Source organism: Suillus subalutaceus (genome assembly GCF_016647625.1).
Source record: "Suillus subalutaceus strain FC151 chromosome Unknown DFJ58scaffold_100, whole genome shotgun sequence".
NCBI lineage: Eukaryota > Fungi > Basidiomycota > Agaricomycetes > Boletales > Suillaceae > Suillus > Suillus subalutaceus.
Window position 1 is genome coordinate 124,037 of NW_024540349.1, and position 21,348 is coordinate 145,384.

The 21,348-nt window shown below is 48.3% G+C and overlaps 6 protein-coding genes across 6 annotated transcripts; 5 read left to right on the forward strand and 1 right to left on the reverse strand.

The window, feature by feature from the left end:
* Positions 1-516: 516 nt before the first annotated feature.
* On the reverse strand, positions 517-1,583 carry DFJ58DRAFT_664741 (uncharacterized protein; the record flags this gene model as incomplete). The annotated part of the gene is made up of 2 exons (XM_041382456.1): positions 517-867; positions 1,155-1,583. 2 exons carry the CDS (start codon positions 1,581-1,583, stop codon positions 517-519), a joined length of 780 nt encoding a protein of 259 aa, XP_041240808.1.
* Positions 1,584-2,544: 961 nt separating this feature from the next.
* DFJ58DRAFT_706446 (FAD binding domain-containing protein) lies at positions 2,545-5,154 on the forward strand. Its single transcript, XM_041383729.1, has 11 exons — positions 2,545-2,889; positions 2,946-3,065; positions 3,123-3,281; positions 3,342-3,543; positions 3,599-3,705; positions 3,760-4,028; positions 4,084-4,139; positions 4,193-4,202; positions 4,256-4,280; positions 4,332-4,358; positions 4,407-5,154. Exons 1-11 carry the CDS (start codon positions 2,860-2,862, stop codon positions 5,091-5,093), a joined length of 1,692 nt encoding a protein of 563 aa, XP_041240809.1. The 5' UTR covers positions 2,545-2,859; the 3' UTR covers positions 5,094-5,154.
* A 3,055-nt stretch (positions 5,155-8,209) lies between these two features.
* On the forward strand, positions 8,210-9,431 carry DFJ58DRAFT_731169 (uncharacterized protein; the record flags this gene model as incomplete). The annotated part of the gene is made up of 2 exons (XM_041386003.1): positions 8,210-8,438; positions 8,494-9,431. 2 exons carry the CDS (start codon positions 8,210-8,212, stop codon positions 9,429-9,431), a joined length of 1,167 nt encoding a protein of 388 aa, XP_041240810.1.
* A 787-nt stretch (positions 9,432-10,218) lies between these two features.
* Positions 10,219-13,291, forward strand: DFJ58DRAFT_852917 (glycosyltransferase family 57 protein; the record flags this gene model as incomplete). The annotated part of the gene is made up of 13 exons (XM_041393836.1): positions 10,219-10,397; positions 10,447-10,603; positions 10,722-10,851; positions 10,900-11,062; positions 11,117-11,253; positions 11,328-11,447; positions 11,535-11,664; positions 11,717-11,867; positions 11,908-11,988; positions 12,020-12,147; positions 12,174-12,293; positions 12,355-12,484; positions 12,538-13,291. 13 exons carry the CDS (start codon positions 10,219-10,221, stop codon positions 12,910-12,912), a joined length of 2,001 nt encoding a protein of 666 aa, XP_041240811.1. The 3' UTR covers positions 12,913-13,291.
* Positions 13,292-16,527: 3,236 nt separating this feature from the next.
* On the forward strand, positions 16,528-18,518 carry DFJ58DRAFT_26289 (P-loop containing nucleoside triphosphate hydrolase protein). Its single transcript, XM_041379535.1, has 6 exons — positions 16,528-17,066; positions 17,122-17,297; positions 17,351-17,691; positions 17,745-17,923; positions 17,973-18,143; positions 18,196-18,518. Exons 1-6 carry the CDS (start codon positions 16,683-16,685, stop codon positions 18,319-18,321), a joined length of 1,377 nt encoding a protein of 458 aa, XP_041240812.1. The 5' UTR covers positions 16,528-16,682; the 3' UTR covers positions 18,322-18,518.
* A 1,076-nt stretch (positions 18,519-19,594) lies between these two features.
* DFJ58DRAFT_26251 (uncharacterized protein) lies at positions 19,595-21,150 on the forward strand. The gene is made up of 8 exons (XM_041379533.1): positions 19,595-19,826; positions 19,879-20,080; positions 20,143-20,312; positions 20,360-20,681; positions 20,735-20,856; positions 20,908-20,960; positions 21,009-21,094; positions 21,142-21,150. Exons 2-7 carry the CDS (start codon positions 19,910-19,912, stop codon positions 21,017-21,019), a joined length of 849 nt encoding a protein of 282 aa, XP_041240813.1. The 5' UTR covers positions 19,595-19,826; positions 19,879-19,909; the 3' UTR covers positions 21,020-21,094; positions 21,142-21,150.
* Positions 21,151-21,348: the final 198 nt, after the last annotated feature.

Consider the following 21,348-nt stretch of genomic DNA (forward strand, 5'->3'; position numbering starts at 1 on the left):
CCGAAGTTGGCGCCGATTCAGGGTCATTGGCACCGGCGGACTTTTCGTCACCCGGTTTGTCCAAAAGTTCATCGTCTGGGCTGATGAATGATGCAGTCACCTCTGGGAGCCGGTGTTCCTCGATGGTGACGTGACCAACCGTTCGCTTCGAACCAGAGGCCTGCGAGGACTCTGTTCCGGGGGTGACATCCGGGCCGGCTTGCGGGGTTTCTTCAGGTTTCCCTACTGGGTTGTTTAGGAGTTCTTCCCATTTTCCATCGTCCTTTAATTTCTGGACCTGACGACGGGCGTCTGACTCCACACAAGTTCTGCACAGACGATGGTCTATAAAAAGGTCACGCGGAAGCTCCCACTCCACACTGTGCACAACCGAATGATTACCAGATCCCACTGCACAAGGTGAAAGGTAGAGATGAGCTTCTTCCACTTGCATCCTCCTCCGGGGTCGCGGAGGGAGCACAACTTCAATCAGCGGTTCTTCCGTCGGTCCCTCCTTGTTAGAGGGGAAGATGTGCATCACGCTCCCGTCTTCGTCGCTTCGTCTTCCTGTATCTCATCCAGTTTCTGCGACTTCAACGCAGCCACTTTGCCTTCCGGTGCGAGGGAGAGGGAATAGGTTCGGACGATATCTCGTCGATTGGCGACTTTGGAAAGCCATGGGGTTTCGTGATCGGCATCGCTCCCATCGATAGATAATTTGTTCCAGGGGTCGTGAACATGAAGCTTTTTAGGGAGAAGATGTAAAGGAATCCGCTGTTGGAGAGTCGGATTCCCAGTATGCGTGCATGGGATGAAGGGATGTGGAGAGGGATAATGGTCAGGGATGGAAGGGCGAATCGATGTTCGGCAATGGCGCAGAAGTTTCATCTGTCGGTTGGTCCGCGCATTTTTCTGGCGACGTTTCGCCTGTTTCATCCACTTGCATGACTTCATTGAGCTGCACGCTGGCGGCTGCATCTTCCTTTGCATCGTCATTACCAACTTCTACTGCCTCCTTCTACTTGAATGTTATCGTCCTGATCACTGACTGGAGGGATCGGATCTCCTCCTTTCTGCGACTTCTGCTACGTAGCTGGAACCAGTGGAAGCTTGATTTTGCCTTCTCTCTAACCTCCTTTTCGAGTGGAATACTGATCGAATATGCCCATTCTGACGCGTGTGTCATAGCACTCAATCAGTTCCCCGATGTCAGCTACCGGTATCTCTTTGGGATCCTCCTCCTTATCGGCCCAATAGAGCTCATCCTTCGCTGTAAGCTCACCAACCTGGCGCATCCATTTCGCAAGTCTGCTTCCCGTGGAGTTGGTGATGTAGTTTGGCACATTTGGAAGACGTCGAACGTGATAGAAGTCGTAGAGCGTCGCACCCCATAAATCAAGTCCATTGCCGGCCTCCTTGCCCCGCAATGGAGATGGCTTGATGGCTTGTCCTTTAGGATCACGAGGCCAGACGCGAAAGATAATGCGATTCTTGCCGTATCCAACGCAATGTGTGTCGTTATCGACTTGTTCTTGGACAGACTTGGGAAGTTTATGGGGATCAATCGTACTGAAATCAGCTGTATTCGGCTCGTGACGTTGCATCTAGCCTGAGGCTGCAACGAAATAGTTGTACAGTTTGCGATAGCATTGATGATAGAGACATACCGCTCTCCTTGATTATCCTTGTCTTTGGATTTCTTGGACGGTGGCCCCCTGGTAGATTCAGAATCTACAGCCTTTGCGACGCGCTGTTTGGCCTTCCGGGTCTTCAAAAAACCCCGTTTCATGATGGCGGTATTTGACAGAGGTTGCTCTGGATGGGATGATGGTTTTAGGGTGCCACGAATCACAATTCTGCGACAGTCGCAGAGATGTTGGGAGAGTGGGATGAAGACCCAGAGGCAGAAGAGCAACGATCAATAAGTAGCAATGAGGGCGTCAATCAGGGTTCGAATATTTCCTAAATAGTCCCCTCTTACTTACAGATCTATGCCACTCACGATTCACCTGGACCAGGTCGATGGAAGAAGGTTGTTTGTTTACTATCTGTGGTTAGTTATCATTTGACATGGTTTTCAGGAGCACATGTTGCACCTGCCACCGTACCTAGATACGAGATGGATTTGAGTGAGACAGCCCCTATCTGTCGACAGCGAGCTCTTGAGCTCTTAACACGATTATCAAACTTCTGGTGACAAGGAGCTGAAGCTGAACAAGTGATATCGATAAAGGCTTATACTACGTTGGAGAGCTTGAGGTAGGAGATGTAGACTATGTAATTAAGTAGCAGGAAGTTGGAACAACATTCAACATCACTCACGTGATCAAGAACATATGAGACTTCTGAATCCAGTGACAGAGTCAGACAGGACGGTCTTGTTTTCGAGACAAGTAAATGCATGGTTTGCACAAAGAAAATGAAACATCTATCTCGGCGACGTACAGCTCCAGTCAAGCTAACAACGTCGTGTCTCGTACTATCACATGTATGATGGGACTTCAGCTGGCCGAGTCAACGTCAACGTTAACGGGTGTGGGACTTAGGTACGTAAGGCACGAGGTTCAAACGTTCACGTGTTGCCATCAAAGCCACAGTACTACTATAGGCTACTGTGTGTCCAGCAGCCTTCGAGTCGAGTCATCACGGAGTATTTGGTGAGCGTTTTGACAAATCGTTTGATGGGGACATGTAACGTCGGCGAGTCCTTTCTATCTATCAGGGCGCTGATACAGGAATACACGGTTCTTGGAGGGTACATGCCAGTGGTTACCTATTGTTACATATCCTTTCGCGCGCTGGTCATCCGCTTTGATCGCTCATCCTCTATGTTATAAGATGCGACTGTTATTCTGATCCAAAAACCTCTGCACTCTACACATGAATCCCACTCGTCCTCCTGTGCTAGTCGTAAGTGAACTGCATATGATGGAAGGTTGCACCTCAGTTAAATTCCTCTTTCTTAGGTAGGCGCTGGGCCAGCTGGTCTGGTAGCAGCGTTAACGCTCCTCCAGAACGGCATTCCGGTTCGCATCATTGATAAAGAACACAACCATCGCATGGGACAGCGTGGTCCTGGAATCTGGGTTTGTCATGATACTACTCCTCTGATGCCCTGTAGTCTCATTTAATGCATGATTAAGCCACGCTCCCTCGAACTCTTCAACTTCCTGGACGTCCCAGAAGTCAACGACCTGGGCAAACCGTTCCCCATGACCCGCTCCTACGGGCCCGGGACGTTGGAACCTCTAACGGAATCTTCGATGGTCCCGCATATGGAACCTACCCCTACGGTACCATTCGTACGTACTACGCAGATTTCCCTCTCAAGCAGCCATGTTGATGATTTTTTAATATTGTAGCACGTTCCAAAGCTGATAGGTCAACAACTCCTAGATGTGATTCTGCGACGCCACCTCGAGAAATTCTCGTGCTCTGTTGAGATGGACACCGAACTGCGTTCGTTCGAGCAGTCCGACGAAGGTGTCACAGCTGTTCTAGCGAAGAACGGCACATTGGAGACTTTTGATACTAAGTGGATGATCGGCGCTGACGGTGCTAAAAGTTAGATGCGATCAATCTCAAATGCAGTAGGATGAATCTGAATTATAGTTTGTAGGCGTCGTGCGTAAACAGCTTGGGCTTACATTCTTGGGCGAGACTAGAGACGATGTCCGATTGGTCATGGGAGATATTCGTTTACATGGCGTTGGTCTTGATAGAAAGGTGCGTCCGATTTCTACTTACTCTGAAAGAGCGCTCCTGATACTGTCTTGGAAGTATATGCACCGATTTGGAAACGTTACGGGACGAGGGTATGTCCAGTTTCTGCTCTTGGGACTTGGAGAGATGTGGATATTGACCCTTGGAAGCCTCACATTGCGTCCAACAGACGAAATTGGCGAGGATGGCTGGCAATTTCTTATACCTGCAGCTGATGTTGACCTGACGAAGCTCGCCCAGAGCGAGGAGCTAATCATGGAGATCATCACATCGTTGTTACCTACGGAGGTCACATTCAACAAAATCGTCTGGGTGAGCGAGTACAGGTGTGTTTTATTTTGTAACATCGTTGCGTTTTCAATGCTCATTGGTTTACTTCAGGGCCAATATCCGCATGGTAAACAAGCTTAGCGAGGGCCGAGCATTTGTTGTGGGTGGTATGTCGTTCTACTTATGAATGATGTACATGTGCTGATGGAAGTCTACATAGATGCTGCTCAGTATGTCTATCTTTGAATGCCTTCTTGCCAAACCGATTCTGACATATTTCCAGTGTCCAGAGTCCAGCCGGTGGTCAGGTGCGTGCGCTCTGATCAAATGCCGATGCACGCTCATTTATGCATGGACAGGGACTCAATTCAGGTATACAAGATGCTGTAAGTCTTGTAAATGCAGCACGTATGACACTACTAACTGTACACCAGTTCAATTTAGGTTGGAAACTTGCACTCGTTGAAAAAGGACTTGCCGACAAGTCTCTTCTTGAGACGTATAATGCCGAGCGTTTACCTGTCATCTCCGAGATGCTTGAGAGGACCACCACGATTGTCAACCAGGCAATAAAGACAGAAAATATGTTCCCCCCACGAAGCACCATCCTCTTCATGCTTGGTATCAATTGCCGGTTCAGTAACATCGTCCTTGATGAATTTGCAATTCCGGGGAAGCCTATTAATGCCTACGGGATACCTGACGAAGGGCATCTGGAGGCTGGAGACAGGGCGCCCGACGCACCGAATATATTGCAGGTGTGGCGTGGAGAGTCTGACGTGAAGACGCTTTTTAGTCTTTATAGACCATCGTATCACACAGTGCTTGTGTTCGCGCCGAGTCTCGCAGGTGCTAAGCCGATCTTGGGTGCGCTGGAGGCATACGATAAAAGCGTTGTGCGATCGGCAGTCGTGCTGCCTTCATCTGCAACAGGTGTCACTGTTGCATCGGCTACTGACCTCGTTCTTGTCGATCAGGAGGGCCATGCTTATTCGGCTTACCTTATGGAAGCTGGTCAGACGAAGGTGTTTGTGATACGACCGGACGGGGTGATTGGGGCGATTGTACGTGGCGCAGAAGGCGTGAAGAAGTATTTGTCGGGAATATTTTTAGGTGTTTAGTGGTATGTGCTTTTCACTTGTATTCCTACACCTCCATAGCAAACGTAGTTACTAAGTAGCGTAAAGGTTGTAAGGAACTTGCAGGGAATGCTACATGTCTAACTAGCTTGTAGTGACGGAAAAAGTTGGGAGTCCTGCTAGCCACGTGCGAATTCTTGTTCTACTTCCGCATCATCGCATCGGAAGATAGCGAACAAGTGATAGATTTTAGAAGGAACAATTATCTTCCCTCAATTTCTACAGTACTTGGTTTACCTACGGGATACTAAAGAAACGTTGTCCTGTTTTTAAAATTTTCACTTCGAGGATGAGATCTCGAGATCTGAGGTGCAATAAGTTAAATAATCGCAGAGCCTTTTCTTCCTCGCTCGCCCTATCCTTCGGGTGATCAAATTTCTTCGATCTACCAAAATCTATCAGGCAGAAGCTCTTGCCCAAATGCGGCCGTTGAACGGCCGGATTGGCAACTCTGTTGGCTTGCCTTATTTCCACATGCTCATGCAACCGCCCCGCATGATGAATTCGGAAGACAAGCGGGTTCGGACGCGCACTCTTCCTTTCTATCCAGGCACAGCTCATCTGGATTTATCTCGCGGCCAGTGCTCCAGGAGTAATATTGGTCCAAGGTAATTAGGATGTTTCGTTCCGTCAGTTGGATCCATCAGGCGTGTAATACCCGTAGAATTGTGGGGGAGGCAGGATGGTGCAGAGGGGGGACGGCGCATTTATTCCTGTGTTGGAAGAAGTGGTCAGGGAACGACTGATAGTTTTTCGCTCGAGCGAGGTGGCGGTCATCTTCCTCAGAATCTGTATCAGGAGCGACTGGTGATGCCTCTTGATCATTCATAATATTATCGCTCTGATCATTGACTGGAAGTGAATTCGTTCTATCTTTGATTTTTTCCAGGTCACTATGCATATGGCTGTAGAAGGACCAGCATTTTTTTTCTGCTCTCCGATCTCCTTGCGACTGGAAAACTGATTGAAAATGGCAAATGCGATGCGCATATCATAGCACCTTATCAGTTTCCCGATATCAGCTACTGGTATCTCATTTGAGAAAAACGGTCCCTGACATATCCGGCGCTGCTCATTTCTTTTAATAGTGCTCGGAGGGACTTCAAGTTGGAGACGTTGATGGGGTCCAATCGTACTACAATCAGCATATTCAGCTCGTCTACCTGAATCTAGGCTACAACAAAACGCGGGATCTTTAGTGGGCGATGACATCAATTATAGCAACATACCGCTCTCCGTTTCTATCGTCGTCTTTGATTTTCTTATATGGTGGCCCAGCAGATTCTGAATCTACACGAGCCTCTGCGACGCGCTGTCTTGCTTTCTGGGTGTTCAAGAGTCCCCGCTTCATGGTGGTAGATGGCGATCAGTCTGGATGTGATGCATGGTGGATTTTGGATGTCGCAATTCGGCGGTACTCGCGCAAGAGAAGAATCAATATCGCCTGTCCTACCAATGACAGCATGTCGTCTCCCAGACCCAAGGTAGCGTGCACCTTTCTGGCTGTACTCGTACTCTGGACTCATCGTCATTCCAATCACAGAATTCATAAAATTACACGTGTGACGTGAGGCGTAGTTCCGGAATTCCGAGGCAATATGTGTACATGTGCGAGGAGGTGGGCATATGTCCACGCATATGGGCGAGATCACATTTGAGAGCGCCGAGGGCCTCATTCATACAAGATGTGCCATTGATATGTTTATGACTCGGAGTTGGCTATAACCCGCTTCTTGAGTAATCGTAAGACACGACTTGCATGTAAGATGACAGCCTTTCTTTATACTGAAGAGAGCGTACGTAGTGTCAACGTTTGCTCAAGCTGAAGCTGTCCTGGATTTGTGCTGGATAGTCATGGTCCTGGTCCATTATAACAAAGAAGAAGCATACGCAGTGGCAAAACCAGCTTGGTAGAGATTTACGTACATAATTGCCAAAGCTGCACCGCCGAGCTGGTTACTACTTACTAGGCATGAACTGATAGTCATACTAAGGATCAGCAACAACGTACTCAGCAGGGCGCCAACTGCTCAGCACGGATGAATGTCTGATACTTTATGGTCAGAGAACTACCAGAGAACGTGACACACTGGATTGTGGACCTTCAGTGAATCCACTTTCGACTTCGAACGTGCCTCCAATACCAGCAAGTTATAGCTCCCCTGGGCACGCGGTAACCCATATTTAGATCCTGCTTTTGGTTCATCATTTTCACCACTCTGTTGGCTTCTTGTTGGTCAGTTGCACTTGAACTTTCAAATTCATCGGATCTAAGAATAACAGCAGATATGATCTCGCCGCCTTTTGTGCCTGGGATGGTTCAACGAGCCCATTACCGCGGCTTGACCGCGGTCATGTTTGCGACGACTTCAGTGTTTCATGAGTCATGAGATAAAGTTTGAACAGAGAACTTATCGGCAAATGAGGATTCTCCAACTTGGTGTTTCATTTCGAACAAGAACCATAGCCCGCTACTTGTATACCTACAGGCTGGGCGTTGGACTAGCCAGGCGACACATGTATAGATGGATATCTTGTGTACACCATGTCGCACAGCGGGCGGAGTATAATTCGAAGATGATTTTGACCTCAGAAGAAGTGGGTCGCGCTACCACTTACCAACCTGGCTATTTCGTGGCCGTAGGAATTAGAACCCAAGTCATCCCCCTGAGTGTGTCGATAAGCTATCATCGGAGGAAGACCATGACATTCTTGGATCGTTGCTTCTTTGGGTGTCCTGATAGGAAAATTGTTTAGAGACGTATGATTATGCGGCTCTGGTCCTCACCTAATATCACTATCTCCCTAGTCTCCTGTATACAGATCAATGTTCCTTTCCATAAAGTTATCGCCCATGTGCGTTGGCCACTGGTAGCAATAGCCACTCACTCATTGACCTGCATTTTTGGATTTAAAGCGTGGTTGCGCCATTGACAAACCTAAACTATATCCCTGCCGTCGTCCTTCCAGATAACTACCACTCATAATGGATTCCAGTGAGTAGTATTTCGCCTATGGGGCAGGATGTAATGTGTTACGTAGAATATGCTCTGTGGCTTGTTCCCTCGGGACCGGATGCTGCGGCAATACGCCATCTAATGAGATTCCGACCAAGGCCTGATAAACCAAAGAGCGATAAACCAAAAACCGACAAACCAAAAAACGACAAACCAAAAAACGACAAACCAAAGGACGATAAATCTAAAGGAGGTAAATCAGAGGACGGAAAGTCAAAGGACGGCAAGTCAAAGGACGGTAAATCAAAGGACGGTAAATCAAAGGACGGCAAATCAAAGGACGGCAAATCAAAGGACGATAAATCAAAGAGTAATAACTCAAGTACTCACTCGGCATCCTCCCAATCGACATCATCTTACTCGAGACCAGCTTATCCGAGATCATCTTATCCGAGATCATCTTATTATCCTAGGCCATCTTATTATCCTAGGCCATCTTATTATCCGGGGGCATCTTATTATCCTGGGGCATCATTTCCAGGGGCATCTTATTATCCGGGGGCATCATTTCCGGGGGCATCTTATTATCCGGGGGCATCATTTCCGGGGGCATCTCATTATCCGAGGTCGTTTGACCCCAGACCACCTCACGTCAGATCATCTCACTCCAGATCATACCCCCGCTTCGATCCTCATATTACCCTCGCCACTTTCTGGTGCCCGCATCGCCCTAACATATTTCAATTTGTGCCTACGGGCGCCAAAACGACTCCCTGTGCAATTTGAGTCTATGAAGGTCGGAGATGACTTCCTCAACTCACTGACCATCGTCGCCGCCAAATCTAGCGAGCTCATGGGGCTACGCGATAGCGTCATGGACCACATGAAGGAGAACTTCATGCGAGCCTCGAGCCCTTCATTTCCACATATGTCCTTGTTCTACCTAGACGAATCCTTCAAAGGAGAACGCTCGCTGCTCAGAAAACAACTGTTAGAGACAGGAAGAGTCCACGAAAAAACAGGTGGAGAGGCAAATTTTACGCTGAATTGTACCGTGGATGGTGCTGGGCCTTACTTTGATGCCATGAAAGGCTTTGAAGGAATGGAGATATGGCTTGTTGATATCACTGAAGGAGTGGAAGATTGGGTCGTCCTGGATAGACGGGATCTCAAGCCACGAATGCCCAAGGCCAAGGTATACGTGACAAGAGGCGAACCTTACTTTGATATATTTGGCAATGAAGGGGCGGAGCCTTACCAGGTCAGAGAAATGGCATCCTATATTCCGAGATGGGGCGAACCCAGTCATTTTGCTGGTGTGTACGGACCAATGGCACCATATTATCCCCTGGACACAAGGTAGCGTGCACCTTCCTGGCTGTGATTTGCACTCAACATGATTCCAACCACAGACATTATACGAATAATTACGTACAATGGGAAGACCCGAGAATGCGAGGCAATCATATGTATCCAAGTTCGAATAGGTGGGGATATGGTTCCAATATGAATGCATACCGGGGACTGGGGGAATACTTTTGAGAGCATCGACGGCATTTGTGCGTATTACTGGGTATTGGCTGCAACGGTCCTTAAATTAATATCGTCAGCGACACTTGCATGTAGACCGTATATCACATAGATGGATAGGAATTTACCTTGACAGTTTTGACATCACAGCGTGTGGCCGTACATGCCATATTCCCAAGGCCTTTGAGAACGACAGGATTCAGGATTCCTGCTGCACTTCCTAAAAGCCCTGAGCGTGCAGTTCATTCCTTCGACTATCGGATTGATCATCGTCACAGTGCCCTTCTCGAGTGAATATCGATGCATCGATATTTGATGTTGGGCTACATATTGCGAGTTGGCACCTGCGGAGCGTGGTCATGGGTGCAAAGGCGTGGCAGTCCTTCAAGCCTCGTGAATGAGGTTTTCTTGGATGGGCACAGATTGAGGGCAGAGCTTATGCCTTTGAAACGTATCGTTGGCCCACTGTCCAGTTGGCAAGATGTCTAAACCGGCGTAGAATGCCGAGCCGCCGGCTACTTACCCGTATACGCTTGTAATAACACTGGTACCGTGACTGACCTAGTATACGTGGCGAGAGCACTGTCGGCTGCAACGTGCTCAGCAAGCACCTGCTCAACATGGACGAAGCGTCCAATGTCATGCCCAGTGAACTGCCAATTGAACGCCGCCAACGACACACGCGGGATCGTACGACTTCGTTTAATTCATTTTCTCACTTCAAAAGTGGTCCGTCCAAGCATATGCGACCTTCCACCCTCCGAAATCGTGGTTCTAATGCAAGCATGAGAAGCATCAGGTACACAGTATCCTCGCAAGCTTGAATAGTGCTTATGTCTGTTACCCAGCTCCGAAACTGACTACTCGGAAATTATTGCCCCCATTCCCCGCCGACATCTCCTGCAAACATCACAAAGTCTTCATTGGCTTCGGGTTGATACGTCATCAGGAGACGAATGGCTCAACAGAGGTGCCTCTCCCGTTTCCGCATCTTCGGTCGGCTCTGTCTTTCCAAATAATAAGGATGAACAACCGACTTAGCTTTACCGCTCTTATGGAACACGAAAGAACCGCCGCTGGCCCATCATCCACAGCTGATGCGAGAATACTTGAGGATGATCAGGGAACTATAGGGGCCGGAAGGCGGTTTGTGAGGTGGATGCATCGAAATAATATGAAAAATTGGATGATTCCTTCAGCTATCGCCGTATCTACCTTGGTGAAATGGTGCATCGGATTCGGAACATATTCTGGTGTGTACAATTACTATGCGCATACTTTAATCTCAAGTCACCCTGCAGGCCACAATACGCCACCCATGTTCGGTGATTATGAAGCCCAGCGACATTGGATGGAGCTTACCGTACACCTCCCCGTCAGGGAATGGTATACTTATGACTTGCAGTACTGGGGTCTTGACTATCCTCCTCTGACTGCGTATGTTTCATGGCTATGTGGAAGAATGTAAGTCTGTTAAGTAGAATTCGTTATACTATCTTCATTTATCTTGTTCTTCAGTGGGTCTTTAATCGAACCTTCATGGTTCACGCTACAGACATCTCGCGGCATGGAGACCGGAGGAAGCAAGCTATTCATGCGAGCCACCGTGCTCGTCCTTGATCTCCTAATTTATATTCCGGCACTGTACTACGTTTGTATGCGCATGGCAGGGCACGCGATCATCTAGGAAACGAGTACGTTCGTCAATCTATTGTCAGTAACGCTCCAGATGTTTATCGCTTGTATCGTCGTATCGCGAGCAGCATGCTGCGCTGCTTCACATTACTGTTCCATCCAGCGCTTCTATTGATCGACTTTGGTCACTTTCAATATAACTCCGTCATGTTAGGCGAAGTCACTCTTCATTGGTAGTGTTTCTGATTCTCACCAGCATCCTATCAGGTTTAACGCTACTTGCGATCTAACGCCTTTGCAGTCGGACATGATCTTCTTGGAGCTATCCTCTTCGTCTTGAGTTTAGGTTTCAAACAGATGGCTCTTTACTACGCACCGGCGATTGGCTCTTACTTGATCGGAAAATGCATTTATCTAGGCCCCGTCCATGGGTAAGTCTGTCGCAGTTGGAGGACTGCTTTCAATGAACTAAATATTTTTCAGCACTCGCCTGTTTATGCGTCTAGCGCTGACGACAATATTAGCCTTCGTCATCATGTTCATACCCTTCCTTCCTCCCTTCTCTCCTCTCTCCACTATTATTGCACCTATCACCCGCATCTTCCCGTTTGGACGTGGTCTCTTCGAAGATAAAGTTGCCAACTTTTGGTGCTTCACCTAACGTGTTGGTGAAGTGGAAGCAGATATTTGCTAGCAGAGAAGGTATTCTGATCAAAGCATCTACTGGACTTACCGCTCTTGGGTTCTTGCCAGCTGTAGCTGCACTCATCTTTCGGTGGCTACAAGACTCGGTTGCAGAAGAACGCTCAAAACGACTCGGTGAACGTGTCTTCCTTCGATGGTACCCACCGGCACCTTCATTCACCAACGCCAATTTTGCCGCTATTACCCTACGCACTCCTAACTTGTTCTATGTCAGTTCTTCCTTTTCTCGTTCCAGGTACATGAGAAAGACTATTCTTATTCCCCTCCTGCCTCTCACACTCCTGCTGTCGGGCGCCGCACCCACTGACGATGTATTCTTATGGGGAGCTTTGGGCAACAACGTTGGTGTCTTCAGGTAAGCAGTGTGCGTTTCCGCATGTGTTTGCGCCGCTAATAGGGGTGCTGTTTACTTGTAGCATGTGGCCCTTGCTCAAAAAAGATGGACTGGGACTCCAGTACCTTGCGATGCTTCTTCTCTGGAACCGGTTGATTGGTCACAATCCGTTCAAACTACACTATGGATATTTTGTGGGACTCGTATCTTCCGTACGAAGCAGCTTCTTTTGCATGGTTCTGTCACGGCTGAAGCTTAATCTCAGGTGGTACATACTGCAATAATCCTCCTCCACCTGCTCGAGCTTACAGTAACGCCTCCCGCACGCTACCCTGACCTCTTCCCAGTCCTCAACGTTCTAATATGCACCCCGATCTTTGGACTCATCTGGCTTTGGAGCATCAAACGTTCAGTGGAGGTGAGCTGGGCCATGAGCGGACTGCCTGGAAAACGCGAAAAGGAAGGGCCTTCCTCAGCTGCGTCTGCAATTAGTGCGACCTCGTCGAGCGCAGCGTTCGGGCACAGTACGATACGTGGAGAGACGGGGGCGCGTGCGATGAGTCTTGGTTATGCAAGTGGGCGTGGGCGCGGACAAACTGATGCTAGGAGACGAGCGCTAGGTGGTGAGCGCGGGTGGTGACTCGGGAGCATTGAGCATTGGGGATTGGCTTCGTTCGTTTTCATTTAAAGGATTATATTTGATGGCGCGTATCCGCTTATGATTCTTTGTAAGAGTTAAATTTCAAGGAGAGGGGCACTTCTCATCCTCACAGAATCGTGCGCCGGCTCGGCTCATATGCTTCTCTCATTGGGTTGTATACAGTGACACGCGCATGATTCATCCAAAGCACTTGATTCATTTCCATTTCCTCTCAGTGCCTTTAGACTTTGACGTTTTTAAAGTCAATTTTCCCATGACATTTCATATTTTCACGGCGTACATCACGCCTCGTTTTCCTTCACACATCCTCAGATTAAAGGCCATGAACCACTGCAGCTGGTCATTATGCATTTTCGATGGTGTTTGAACTCTATGTGTAAAAGGGTGCCCTTGCCGGCCCTCCTTTCAGCTCCGTAATGTATGCCAGTTCTGGAGAGCTCACCCATGAGTCGCTAAGATCCAATGAAACAATGGCATGCTCTTCGATAAAGTGTGACTGGCTTGGTTGAAACGTATAGCGCCACCTCGCTCCGAGCCGCTGTATCTATCATCGGACATCTAGCCTTCCTATCGGCGTCAAGATTGCTCTGCAACTATCATCGATTGAAGGACCTCATATGTTTTCGGACACGTATAAGCACCCTGATGATGGATCCGATCCCATCAAACATGGGTCATGGCTTTTTGCTGTCCAATTTATGTAGCACGTCGACGGCGATCAATTCTGAATGTTCCTGAAGTTGCAAAACGACTGTCCAGTGTCGATGCGATTCTGCTACAACCCACTGCAGTTCAGCCGGACATCGTATTCGGATTCGATATATGCCAGATCGTCACGCAACGCAGATGTAGTACCTTTTTCTGTAGAGCTCGAATTCATCCGTGTGGAGGGAGGCTCAAACTTCATTGAAGGCTTGACTTCTAGCCTACGCTCCGGATCGTTGAAAAGTTATTTTTTGCTTTGGCGAGGACTGGGTGATTGTTGAGAACGGTGTTCCCATGAATTCGGAGGCTTCAAAAGCTTTTCAGCCAACCTCTTCCAACCCAATCATACCTCAAATTAGTAGTCACCAAGTGGATTTGATATCCTAAGCTGACCCGTCAATGTGAACTGAGATCCGAAAATATTGTTCGAAACTTACTAGTAGTAGGTGACGTGACAGCTAAGACTCAGAGTTGCGGAAGAGCGAAGAAAGGCGGTCGAAGACAGCGCGGGGTGCAGAGGAAACAAGATAGGTAGCTTGCGCTGCGACCTGCGAGTGTAGTGGAAACTTTATAACCGAGGAGCGTACGAGAATGATACTCACTTGCACTTCCGTAAAGGGCAATAGGTCTTCAAGGCCAACTTTTTTGAGGACGGCATTGATATCCCACACATATACTTTTTCGTCATCGCACCCAGTGGCTAGCTGCTGTCCACCAGCGCAAAAGGTTGCGCATTGTACCCAACCTTTGTGTTGGAGGGGTTTGCCAACTTGGAGGTTCGTGTCGAGGTTCCACAGACGCACTGTGTTATCATACGACGCACTCGCAAGGACGCGGTCGTTCGAAGACAAGGTGATGGCGTTGACATAGTGTGAGTGACCTTCCAGAATGGCGATCTCCTGCCCAGTAGTTGTGTCGAATATCCTAATCGACTGGAATGATGAGGAGACAATCTTCTTAACATCCGACGTCCATGCCAGGCTCCGAACTGGGTCAGCGTGCTTGAGTGTAAGGAGCAGCTCGCCCGACTTGGCGTCCCTGACTTTCACTCCAGTCTCGGCACTGTTGCTATATCCTCCTGTGGCAAATTTTGCGGAGTCGGGGGAGTAGATCACCGCCCACACATTATCGTGTCCGGTTTCGATTTCCAGCATTGTTTCGCCGGTGTTGACGTTCCACGCCCTCGCCGTCCCGTCGTTGATCCGCTTAACACTTGTTCTCCATCCATCCTCCAGCACACTGGCCGCACATACTTAGTGTGCCCTGACCATTTTGCGATCACCTTCCCTGTCTCGACGTTCCACAACCTCACTTTTCCATCATCGCATCCGCTCGCGACCGTATTGCCATCTGGAGACAATGCTATGGCGTTTACTCCTGTCTCCTCCTCGTCTCTCCAGTCGTCGCCTATCTGAGTGCGACTCTCTAGGTCCCATAATCGGAGTGAGGCATCAGTAGAACATGTGATGAAGTGTCGTCGGCCAGGCAGGCACATGGCACCTTTGATCAAGTCGGTATGACCTTTCATCTTCTGGCAGGGCGTGATCATAGTCAATGCTAGGGCGTGTAATGCGAATATAAACTACAATTTGTGTTTGATTGGGGGTCGAGGAAGATATTTTATCGAACACCTATTGATCCGACACGCTTTTAAGGTGTGTCTCATACTATTGTTGTCCTCATGTCTCACGGGTGGCACTGTAGATTCTATTATGTTTATGCTTGCCATACTGAATAATCCTACACTGAGTCTCAGTGAAGCTATTCGTTTCACAGCGTAAGTACTTTCGTAGGCCAGGCGCTCAGGTCCACCGCTTGCTATATTCCAATCTTGCCCGTCTATTCTGACTAGTATCCCTTCCAGCCCCTCCCTTGTCACCTTTAGAAGCTCGGTGCCAGCACCTCGCCCGAATATGGCCAGGATGAACTTGTGGTTCACAAAGTCATGGACCCGTGTCGTGGTCCCACATAAACGAGAGTCTTCCTCAAAACTTCAGCTATCGTCGAATTCAATGGCCAACAATTGTTCCCTGTTCACAATACGGGATTCCGGTTTCCAAGCGCCTACAATCTCCGAGGACCGAGGGACAAACCCCCATGTGTGGTTGAATTTGTAGGTCCACTCTTTCGGAACTGGATTACCACGACGACAATCCCGTCGCTAGTTGGAAATTGCGTGTCTTGGCCAAGGTCTTTCCAGTACTACCGAAGCCCTTACAACAGACGATCGAGCCTGGTTGGTCTCCAAGACCGCTGCATCCAATTCCCAACTCAGTCATCATCGGTCATGGACTCGGAGTAAAAGCTGATCGCCATCGCGTACATCACTTGTCAGTTGAATCTACTAGACTCAAGTCTTGGACGGATGGTGTGTACGTCAAGGCTGCCTGGACACGATGACACATGCTTTGAGAGATGTGATATAATCTGTTGAGATTCTCATTATCAGTGGTCACCAGAACGATTGGTTTTTATACAGGATGTCACCTTATATGTTCACTGCTCAGTGTATTCCCTTCTTCATGACCTAATCACAATGTCTCAATTTCGCTTTCAACACTGGTTGGCTAGACCTTTTAAAATTCGCTCATACTAGGGACGGGTCAAATGACATGAGTGACTTAGACAGGGTGCACCCTGAGACTCGTACTGTTCTTCTGGTCACAAAACTGGTGCCATTTGTCACGATAGGAAGGGTCGTCTATTCCTAGTAGGTAAACGCTCCGTCCTTCGGCCAATCTACCTTTGGAAGAGCACTGTACATGTAAGTACCTGTACAGCTACTTCAAGTTGGAACAAATTCGAAGTGTGTGACGTGGTTCTGTCATGTCACGTGCTAGTTAGAATGAATGTGACAATTCGTGGTCGTGACGGTGACACGCGCTTTTTCTCAGGCCGCATTCCCCTGAGGCTGCGACAGCAGAAACTACAGAAACCATTCCACTGCAGCTCTATCTTCGACCAAAGACTCGAGCTTTTTCTGAACTTCCTTCAAGCAAAAAAATCCCGTACTCAAAGAACACTCGTCGAACTCCTCGTTGTAAATGGCGAGTCTCGACAAACTTGCAATCCGGGGCATTCGTTCCTTCGACGACAAGCAAATATCTGTTATTGAGTTTTTTTCGCCAGTCACTGTCATAGTCGGACACAATGGAAGTGGAAAAACTACTGTCATTGAGTGTCTGAAGTACGCGACAACGGGCGACCAGCCCCCAAACACTCGAGGTGGCGCGTTCATCCATGATCCAAAGATGGCGAATGAGAAGGAAGTCAAAGCTCAAGTCAAGTTACGATTTCATGCTGCAAATGGAACACGAATGCTTGTCGTTAGGAATCTCTCAGTGACAGTCAAGAAGACTGGCTTAACCATGAAGACTCTCGAAAACATCCTTGCGCTTGCGGACAGCAACGTCGAAAAGGGCGGGAAGGTGAGTCAGAGGCACTTGTATCTTGGACTGGTCTGAACATCCCTGCTCGCACCAGAGGGGAGCTATTTCCACGAAGTGCGCTGAGATAGACACAGAAATCCCTCATCTCCTTGGGGTGTCAAAGTCTGTTCTGGAGAATGTAATTTTCTGTCATCAAGAGGATTCATACTGGCCCCTTGCAGAGCCTTCTGCGCTTAAGAAGAAATTTGATGATATCTTTGAGGCCACGCGGTGAGTTATTCTGTTCTTGAGTGGAATGACCTTTCAGCTAAGATATGAACTAGTTATAGTAAGGCGCTCGACTCTATAAAATCGCTGCGCAAAGATCGCGTTGCAGACCTTAAAGCGGACAAAGAACGTTTAGAATCTCTTGCTAAAGAGAAGGCGCATGCCGACAAGCTCCGTGGCCGTATCAGCGACCTGAACGCGACCATTACCGGGAAGCAATTGCAGTACGAAGAGACTAAGAGGCAGTACGAAGATCTCGTCAAGAACAATGCCCGCTTCTACGAGTCCGCTACCCAATTCCGCGAGTTATACGTCAAGGTTGAAAATCTGCAACAAAAGAAGGAACATTATCGACAGGAGCTTGCGGAGGCGAAAGAAAGCGTACAGGAAGTTGGAGGTAACTTTTCGTTCTTAGTTTGCACACGGGTGGTTGACACTGAGTACATACAGGCACTGATGAGGAGCTTCAGGAGCGCCTAAGCAATTTTAGCCAGAATATTGAAAAGGAGAAAATAACTCGCAATAGACACGAGGTGGAACGACAAGACCTTGAAGATGAACTTGCAAAAACGCGGAGGTCGCATGTGGAGCTTATCAATGAACACGGAGAACTTGCTGCGGAGGCCAAGGTACTCATTTGATTTACTTTTGCATTGGTTTGTTCAACACAGTCATTAGGCACACGACCGTCGCATCTCCGAACGTGAAGAACTCATCCGTGACATCAGCGACAAGAACAACATCAAGGGTTACAACCACACTCCTCTCGAACGCGAGAAAGTGGTTGAATTTCTCTCCCGGCTCGGAGATCTCCAGCGTCGACAGAGGTCCGAATTTGATAAACTGCAGGTGTGCTATCCTGGCGACCTTGGTGCCCTTCCGTTCACTAACAATCGCACAGACTGGGAGGAACAGCAAGAATGATGAACACAGTCGCAAGTTACGGCTGCTTCACACCGAGCTGGAAAGTCTTCGGATGCAGCGAGGAAATACACGCGAACAGATCGTATGTTTACGTTCTATGTGATTTTCACAGAATGCTTTACGCTTTTCCCCATCATAGAAAGAGCGCCAAGCTGCCATTACCAAAGCTGAATCATCGGTCGACACGATGCAGAGTCTCGCATCTGAACTCCGCACTCTTGGTGGTGATATCGAGGAGAAGAAATCACGTCTCGAGAAGATCAAGGCGGATATACAAACTGGAAACTTCGATGAGCGCCTGAGCGCGAAGGCCGCGAAGGCACGGAGTATGGAAGACCAACGCGATACCCTGAACACGGAACTTCGCGGCCTGAGCCTGCAGGCAGAATCAAGGGCTCGTTTGGATCTCAAGCGGGCGGAGGTGCGGAGTAAGACATCAGATACCAAGAACATGTGTGTTCCTTATACAACTTATTTTGTCTTCTGACAACTTTTTCATAGCCTTGAGTTGTGCAATGTCAAATTCCGGAAGTTGATAGGCAGAGATGCCAGAGCTGAAACGATGGAGCGTGATATTGACCGTGCCTCAAGGTAACTCTGCATTCGATGATAAGGACCTGCTTAACAATAATGATGATAGGGAGAAAGATGAGGACCTCGCCGGCGCAGAGGCAGAGGCTGCCGTTGCTAACAAAGAGCTCCAGCAAGCAGAGACAACATTATCGCACGCAAAATCCGAGATGAAGAGCAAGCGGGACGAATTGAAAAGTAAGCACTCGCGCCTATTCAAGGGACGTCTTGAACTAATCAGGTCGTAGAACTGGAGAAAAAACTCAAGGACGAGATTGAAGGGGGGATTTCTTTCGAGATCGCCCTCCCGTACGCGGAGAAGGAGCTCGAGATCCGTAAGAAGTATGTGCTTCCGCAGATTCTTTCCAGCTGGTTGCTGATTCCTACTACAGTGAGAGCAAAGCGGGCATGAGTCAGGTGTATGAGCAAATTCTTAAAGTAGGGCAGGTGAAGAAACGCTGTACTGCCTGCAACCGTGGTCTACATGACAATGAAATGGCTGGTTTTGAGAAATATGTATGTGTCACCCGAGTTCTTTTCGGGCCATAATTTAACAATTACACATACAGCTCAAGGAGCAAATTAACAACCATTCTCCCGAGGCTGTCGAGGTTCAGAAGGCAGAAGTTAAAGAGTGGGAAGATGAAGTGAAGGGGCTCCGCGATCTTATGCCTGTATTTACAACCAAGGAGCGCATCAGGACGGTCGAGCTTCCAGCACTGGAGAGGCAAATCAAGGCCTTAGATGAAGATCTTCCGTCCATCAGCGAGAAGGCAGAGCAGGCAAGATACCCTTGTAACTTCTTGAAACTTGAAACTTCATTTGTATACAGGCTGCTCAGAGGCTAACCGATCTCAAGAAGGACATTAGAGAAATTGCCTCCTTGAAGCAATCCGCCTCTACCGTGTCACGTAACCAGAATGAGACCGAGCGACTCAAGAGCGATATCAAAAACTTGGAAACGGAGCTTGCGGCCACTGGTTCCGCCAAGACGGGTGATGATGTGCAGAGGGAACTTGATGCCCTTTCTAATGAGATGTACGTTGTCTACCTCCCCTAGCAAACAATCCTCTAGCTAACCTGTTCACAGCCGTTCAAATGAGAGAGAAAGGCAAGCACTCATGACAGAGCGTGACCACCAGAATCAATTGCTGCGGACGAATGAAAATGATCTCCACGCGATGGAAAAGAAAGAGAATACGCTTTCCAATCAGATCCGTGACAAGGATATCATGGAGGAACGCATTGTCACAATGACCAACGAGATCGCGACCTTGCACTCGAAACTCAAGGTTTGTTCTTAGGTGTCTAGACTACTAGAGGCTGAAGATTGCTTGTGCCCTTATGGATCTAGGAACTAGACTCAAAGATTTCAGAGGCGCAAGCTCCTATTGATATGCTTGAGCAAGAGCATCAGCAGGCCATGGTTGACCTTGATGCGAAGATTCGCGAGGCTCAACGTTCTGTACAAGAGCTCAACACGAATGTTGATAAACTTGACAGCCTCAATAAAGTCGTCGAGCGGTATGTATTGCACGTGTGTTATAAGACTCTCCATTAACATCTGCCAGATATATTCGTGACAAGCGAGCCCGTCTCCTTGGTGAGTGCGCCGACAAGATAGAACAGTTCGAGCAGGACATCAGGGATCTTGTCACCAATATCGAGAACACCCGGGATGCCATAGCTAAGATTGACCGGGAGATCAGCGAGAGCGGGAGTTTGATGGCGAATTTGCACGGGAACATTCGTATCAGAAAGCTTTCTCGCGATATAGCAGCCACGCAAGCTGAAATTGACTCGTGCGATATGGAGGGAGCTGCAAAGGCGAAGCGGAACTTCGAAGATCGTTACCAGGTTGAGAAACAGAGGGAAACGGAAATGCAGAGCAAGGTAAGAGCTCGTTCGCTTTCGCACATCAGTCCACATCATCCCATGTCCTGCAGTATGCCCATATAGGAGGCGAAATCAGTTCCCACCAAGAGCAACTCAAGATGACAGAGAAGGATCTACGTGACTTCAAGGAGATCAACAAACGGTATATACCGACCAGTTGGTCAAGGTCAAGGTCTGAATCTGGTTCAATTTTGTGAAATCGAGTAATTTGACACCTGCTTAGATGTCCGACATGGCAAATAATGATCTGGAGAAATATGCCAAGGCCCTGGACAGGTAAGCTGTACATTCCTGGTCCTATGATCCTATATTTGATGTCTCTAGTGCCATTATGAAATACCACGGTCTGAAGATGGAGGAAGTCAACGATACTATGCGCCATCTCTGGAATAAAACGTATCAAGGGACCGGTATGTACCCTTGGATCTTGTCGTGGTTAAGTGCTAATCGCTGTTAGATATCGACGGTATAAAAATCCGCTCCGACGTGGAGGGCGGCGCATCAAAACGATCCTATAATTACAGAGTGAGTGTTTCCTTCCACGGTAAGTATGATTTTGTTGACATCGTTTCAACAGGTTGTTATGACCAAAGATCAAGTCGAGATGGACATGCGTGGACGATGTTCCGCAGGTCAGAAGATGCTGGCCTCGATTATCATCCGT

Excerpts from the sequence above, each read along its gene's own strand:
- DFJ58DRAFT_706446 (XM_041383729.1), top strand. The coding sequence starts at position 2,860 with ATGAATCCCACTCGTCCTCCTGTGCTAGTC. Across the intron at positions 3,066-3,122 it reads AGCGTGGTCCTGGAATCTGG|CCACGCTCCCTCGAACTCTT; the intron begins GTTTGTCATGAT and ends TGCATGATTAAG. Across the intron at positions 4,029-4,083 it reads GTCTGGGTGAGCGAGTACAG|GGCCAATATCCGCATGGTAA; the intron begins GTGTGTTTTATT and ends GGTTTACTTCAG.
- DFJ58DRAFT_26251 (XM_041379533.1), top strand. The coding sequence starts at position 19,910 with ATGACAGAGCGTGACCACCAGAATCAATTGCTGCGGACGAATGAAAAT. Across the intron at positions 20,081-20,142 it reads CCTTGCACTCGAAACTCAAG|GAACTAGACTCAAAGATTTC; the intron begins GTTTGTTCTTAG and ends TTATGGATCTAG. Across the intron at positions 20,313-20,359 it reads CTCAATAAAGTCGTCGAGCG|ATATATTCGTGACAAGCGAG; the intron begins GTATGTATTGCA and ends AACATCTGCCAG.
- DFJ58DRAFT_26289 (XM_041379535.1), top strand. The coding sequence starts at position 16,683 with ATGGCGAGTCTCGACAAACTTGCAATCCGGGGCATTCGTTCCTTCGAC. Across the intron at positions 17,692-17,744 it reads AAGCGTACAGGAAGTTGGAG|GCACTGATGAGGAGCTTCAG; the intron begins GTAACTTTTCGT and ends GAGTACATACAG. Across the intron at positions 17,924-17,972 it reads AACTTGCTGCGGAGGCCAAG|GCACACGACCGTCGCATCTC; the intron begins GTACTCATTTGA and ends CACAGTCATTAG.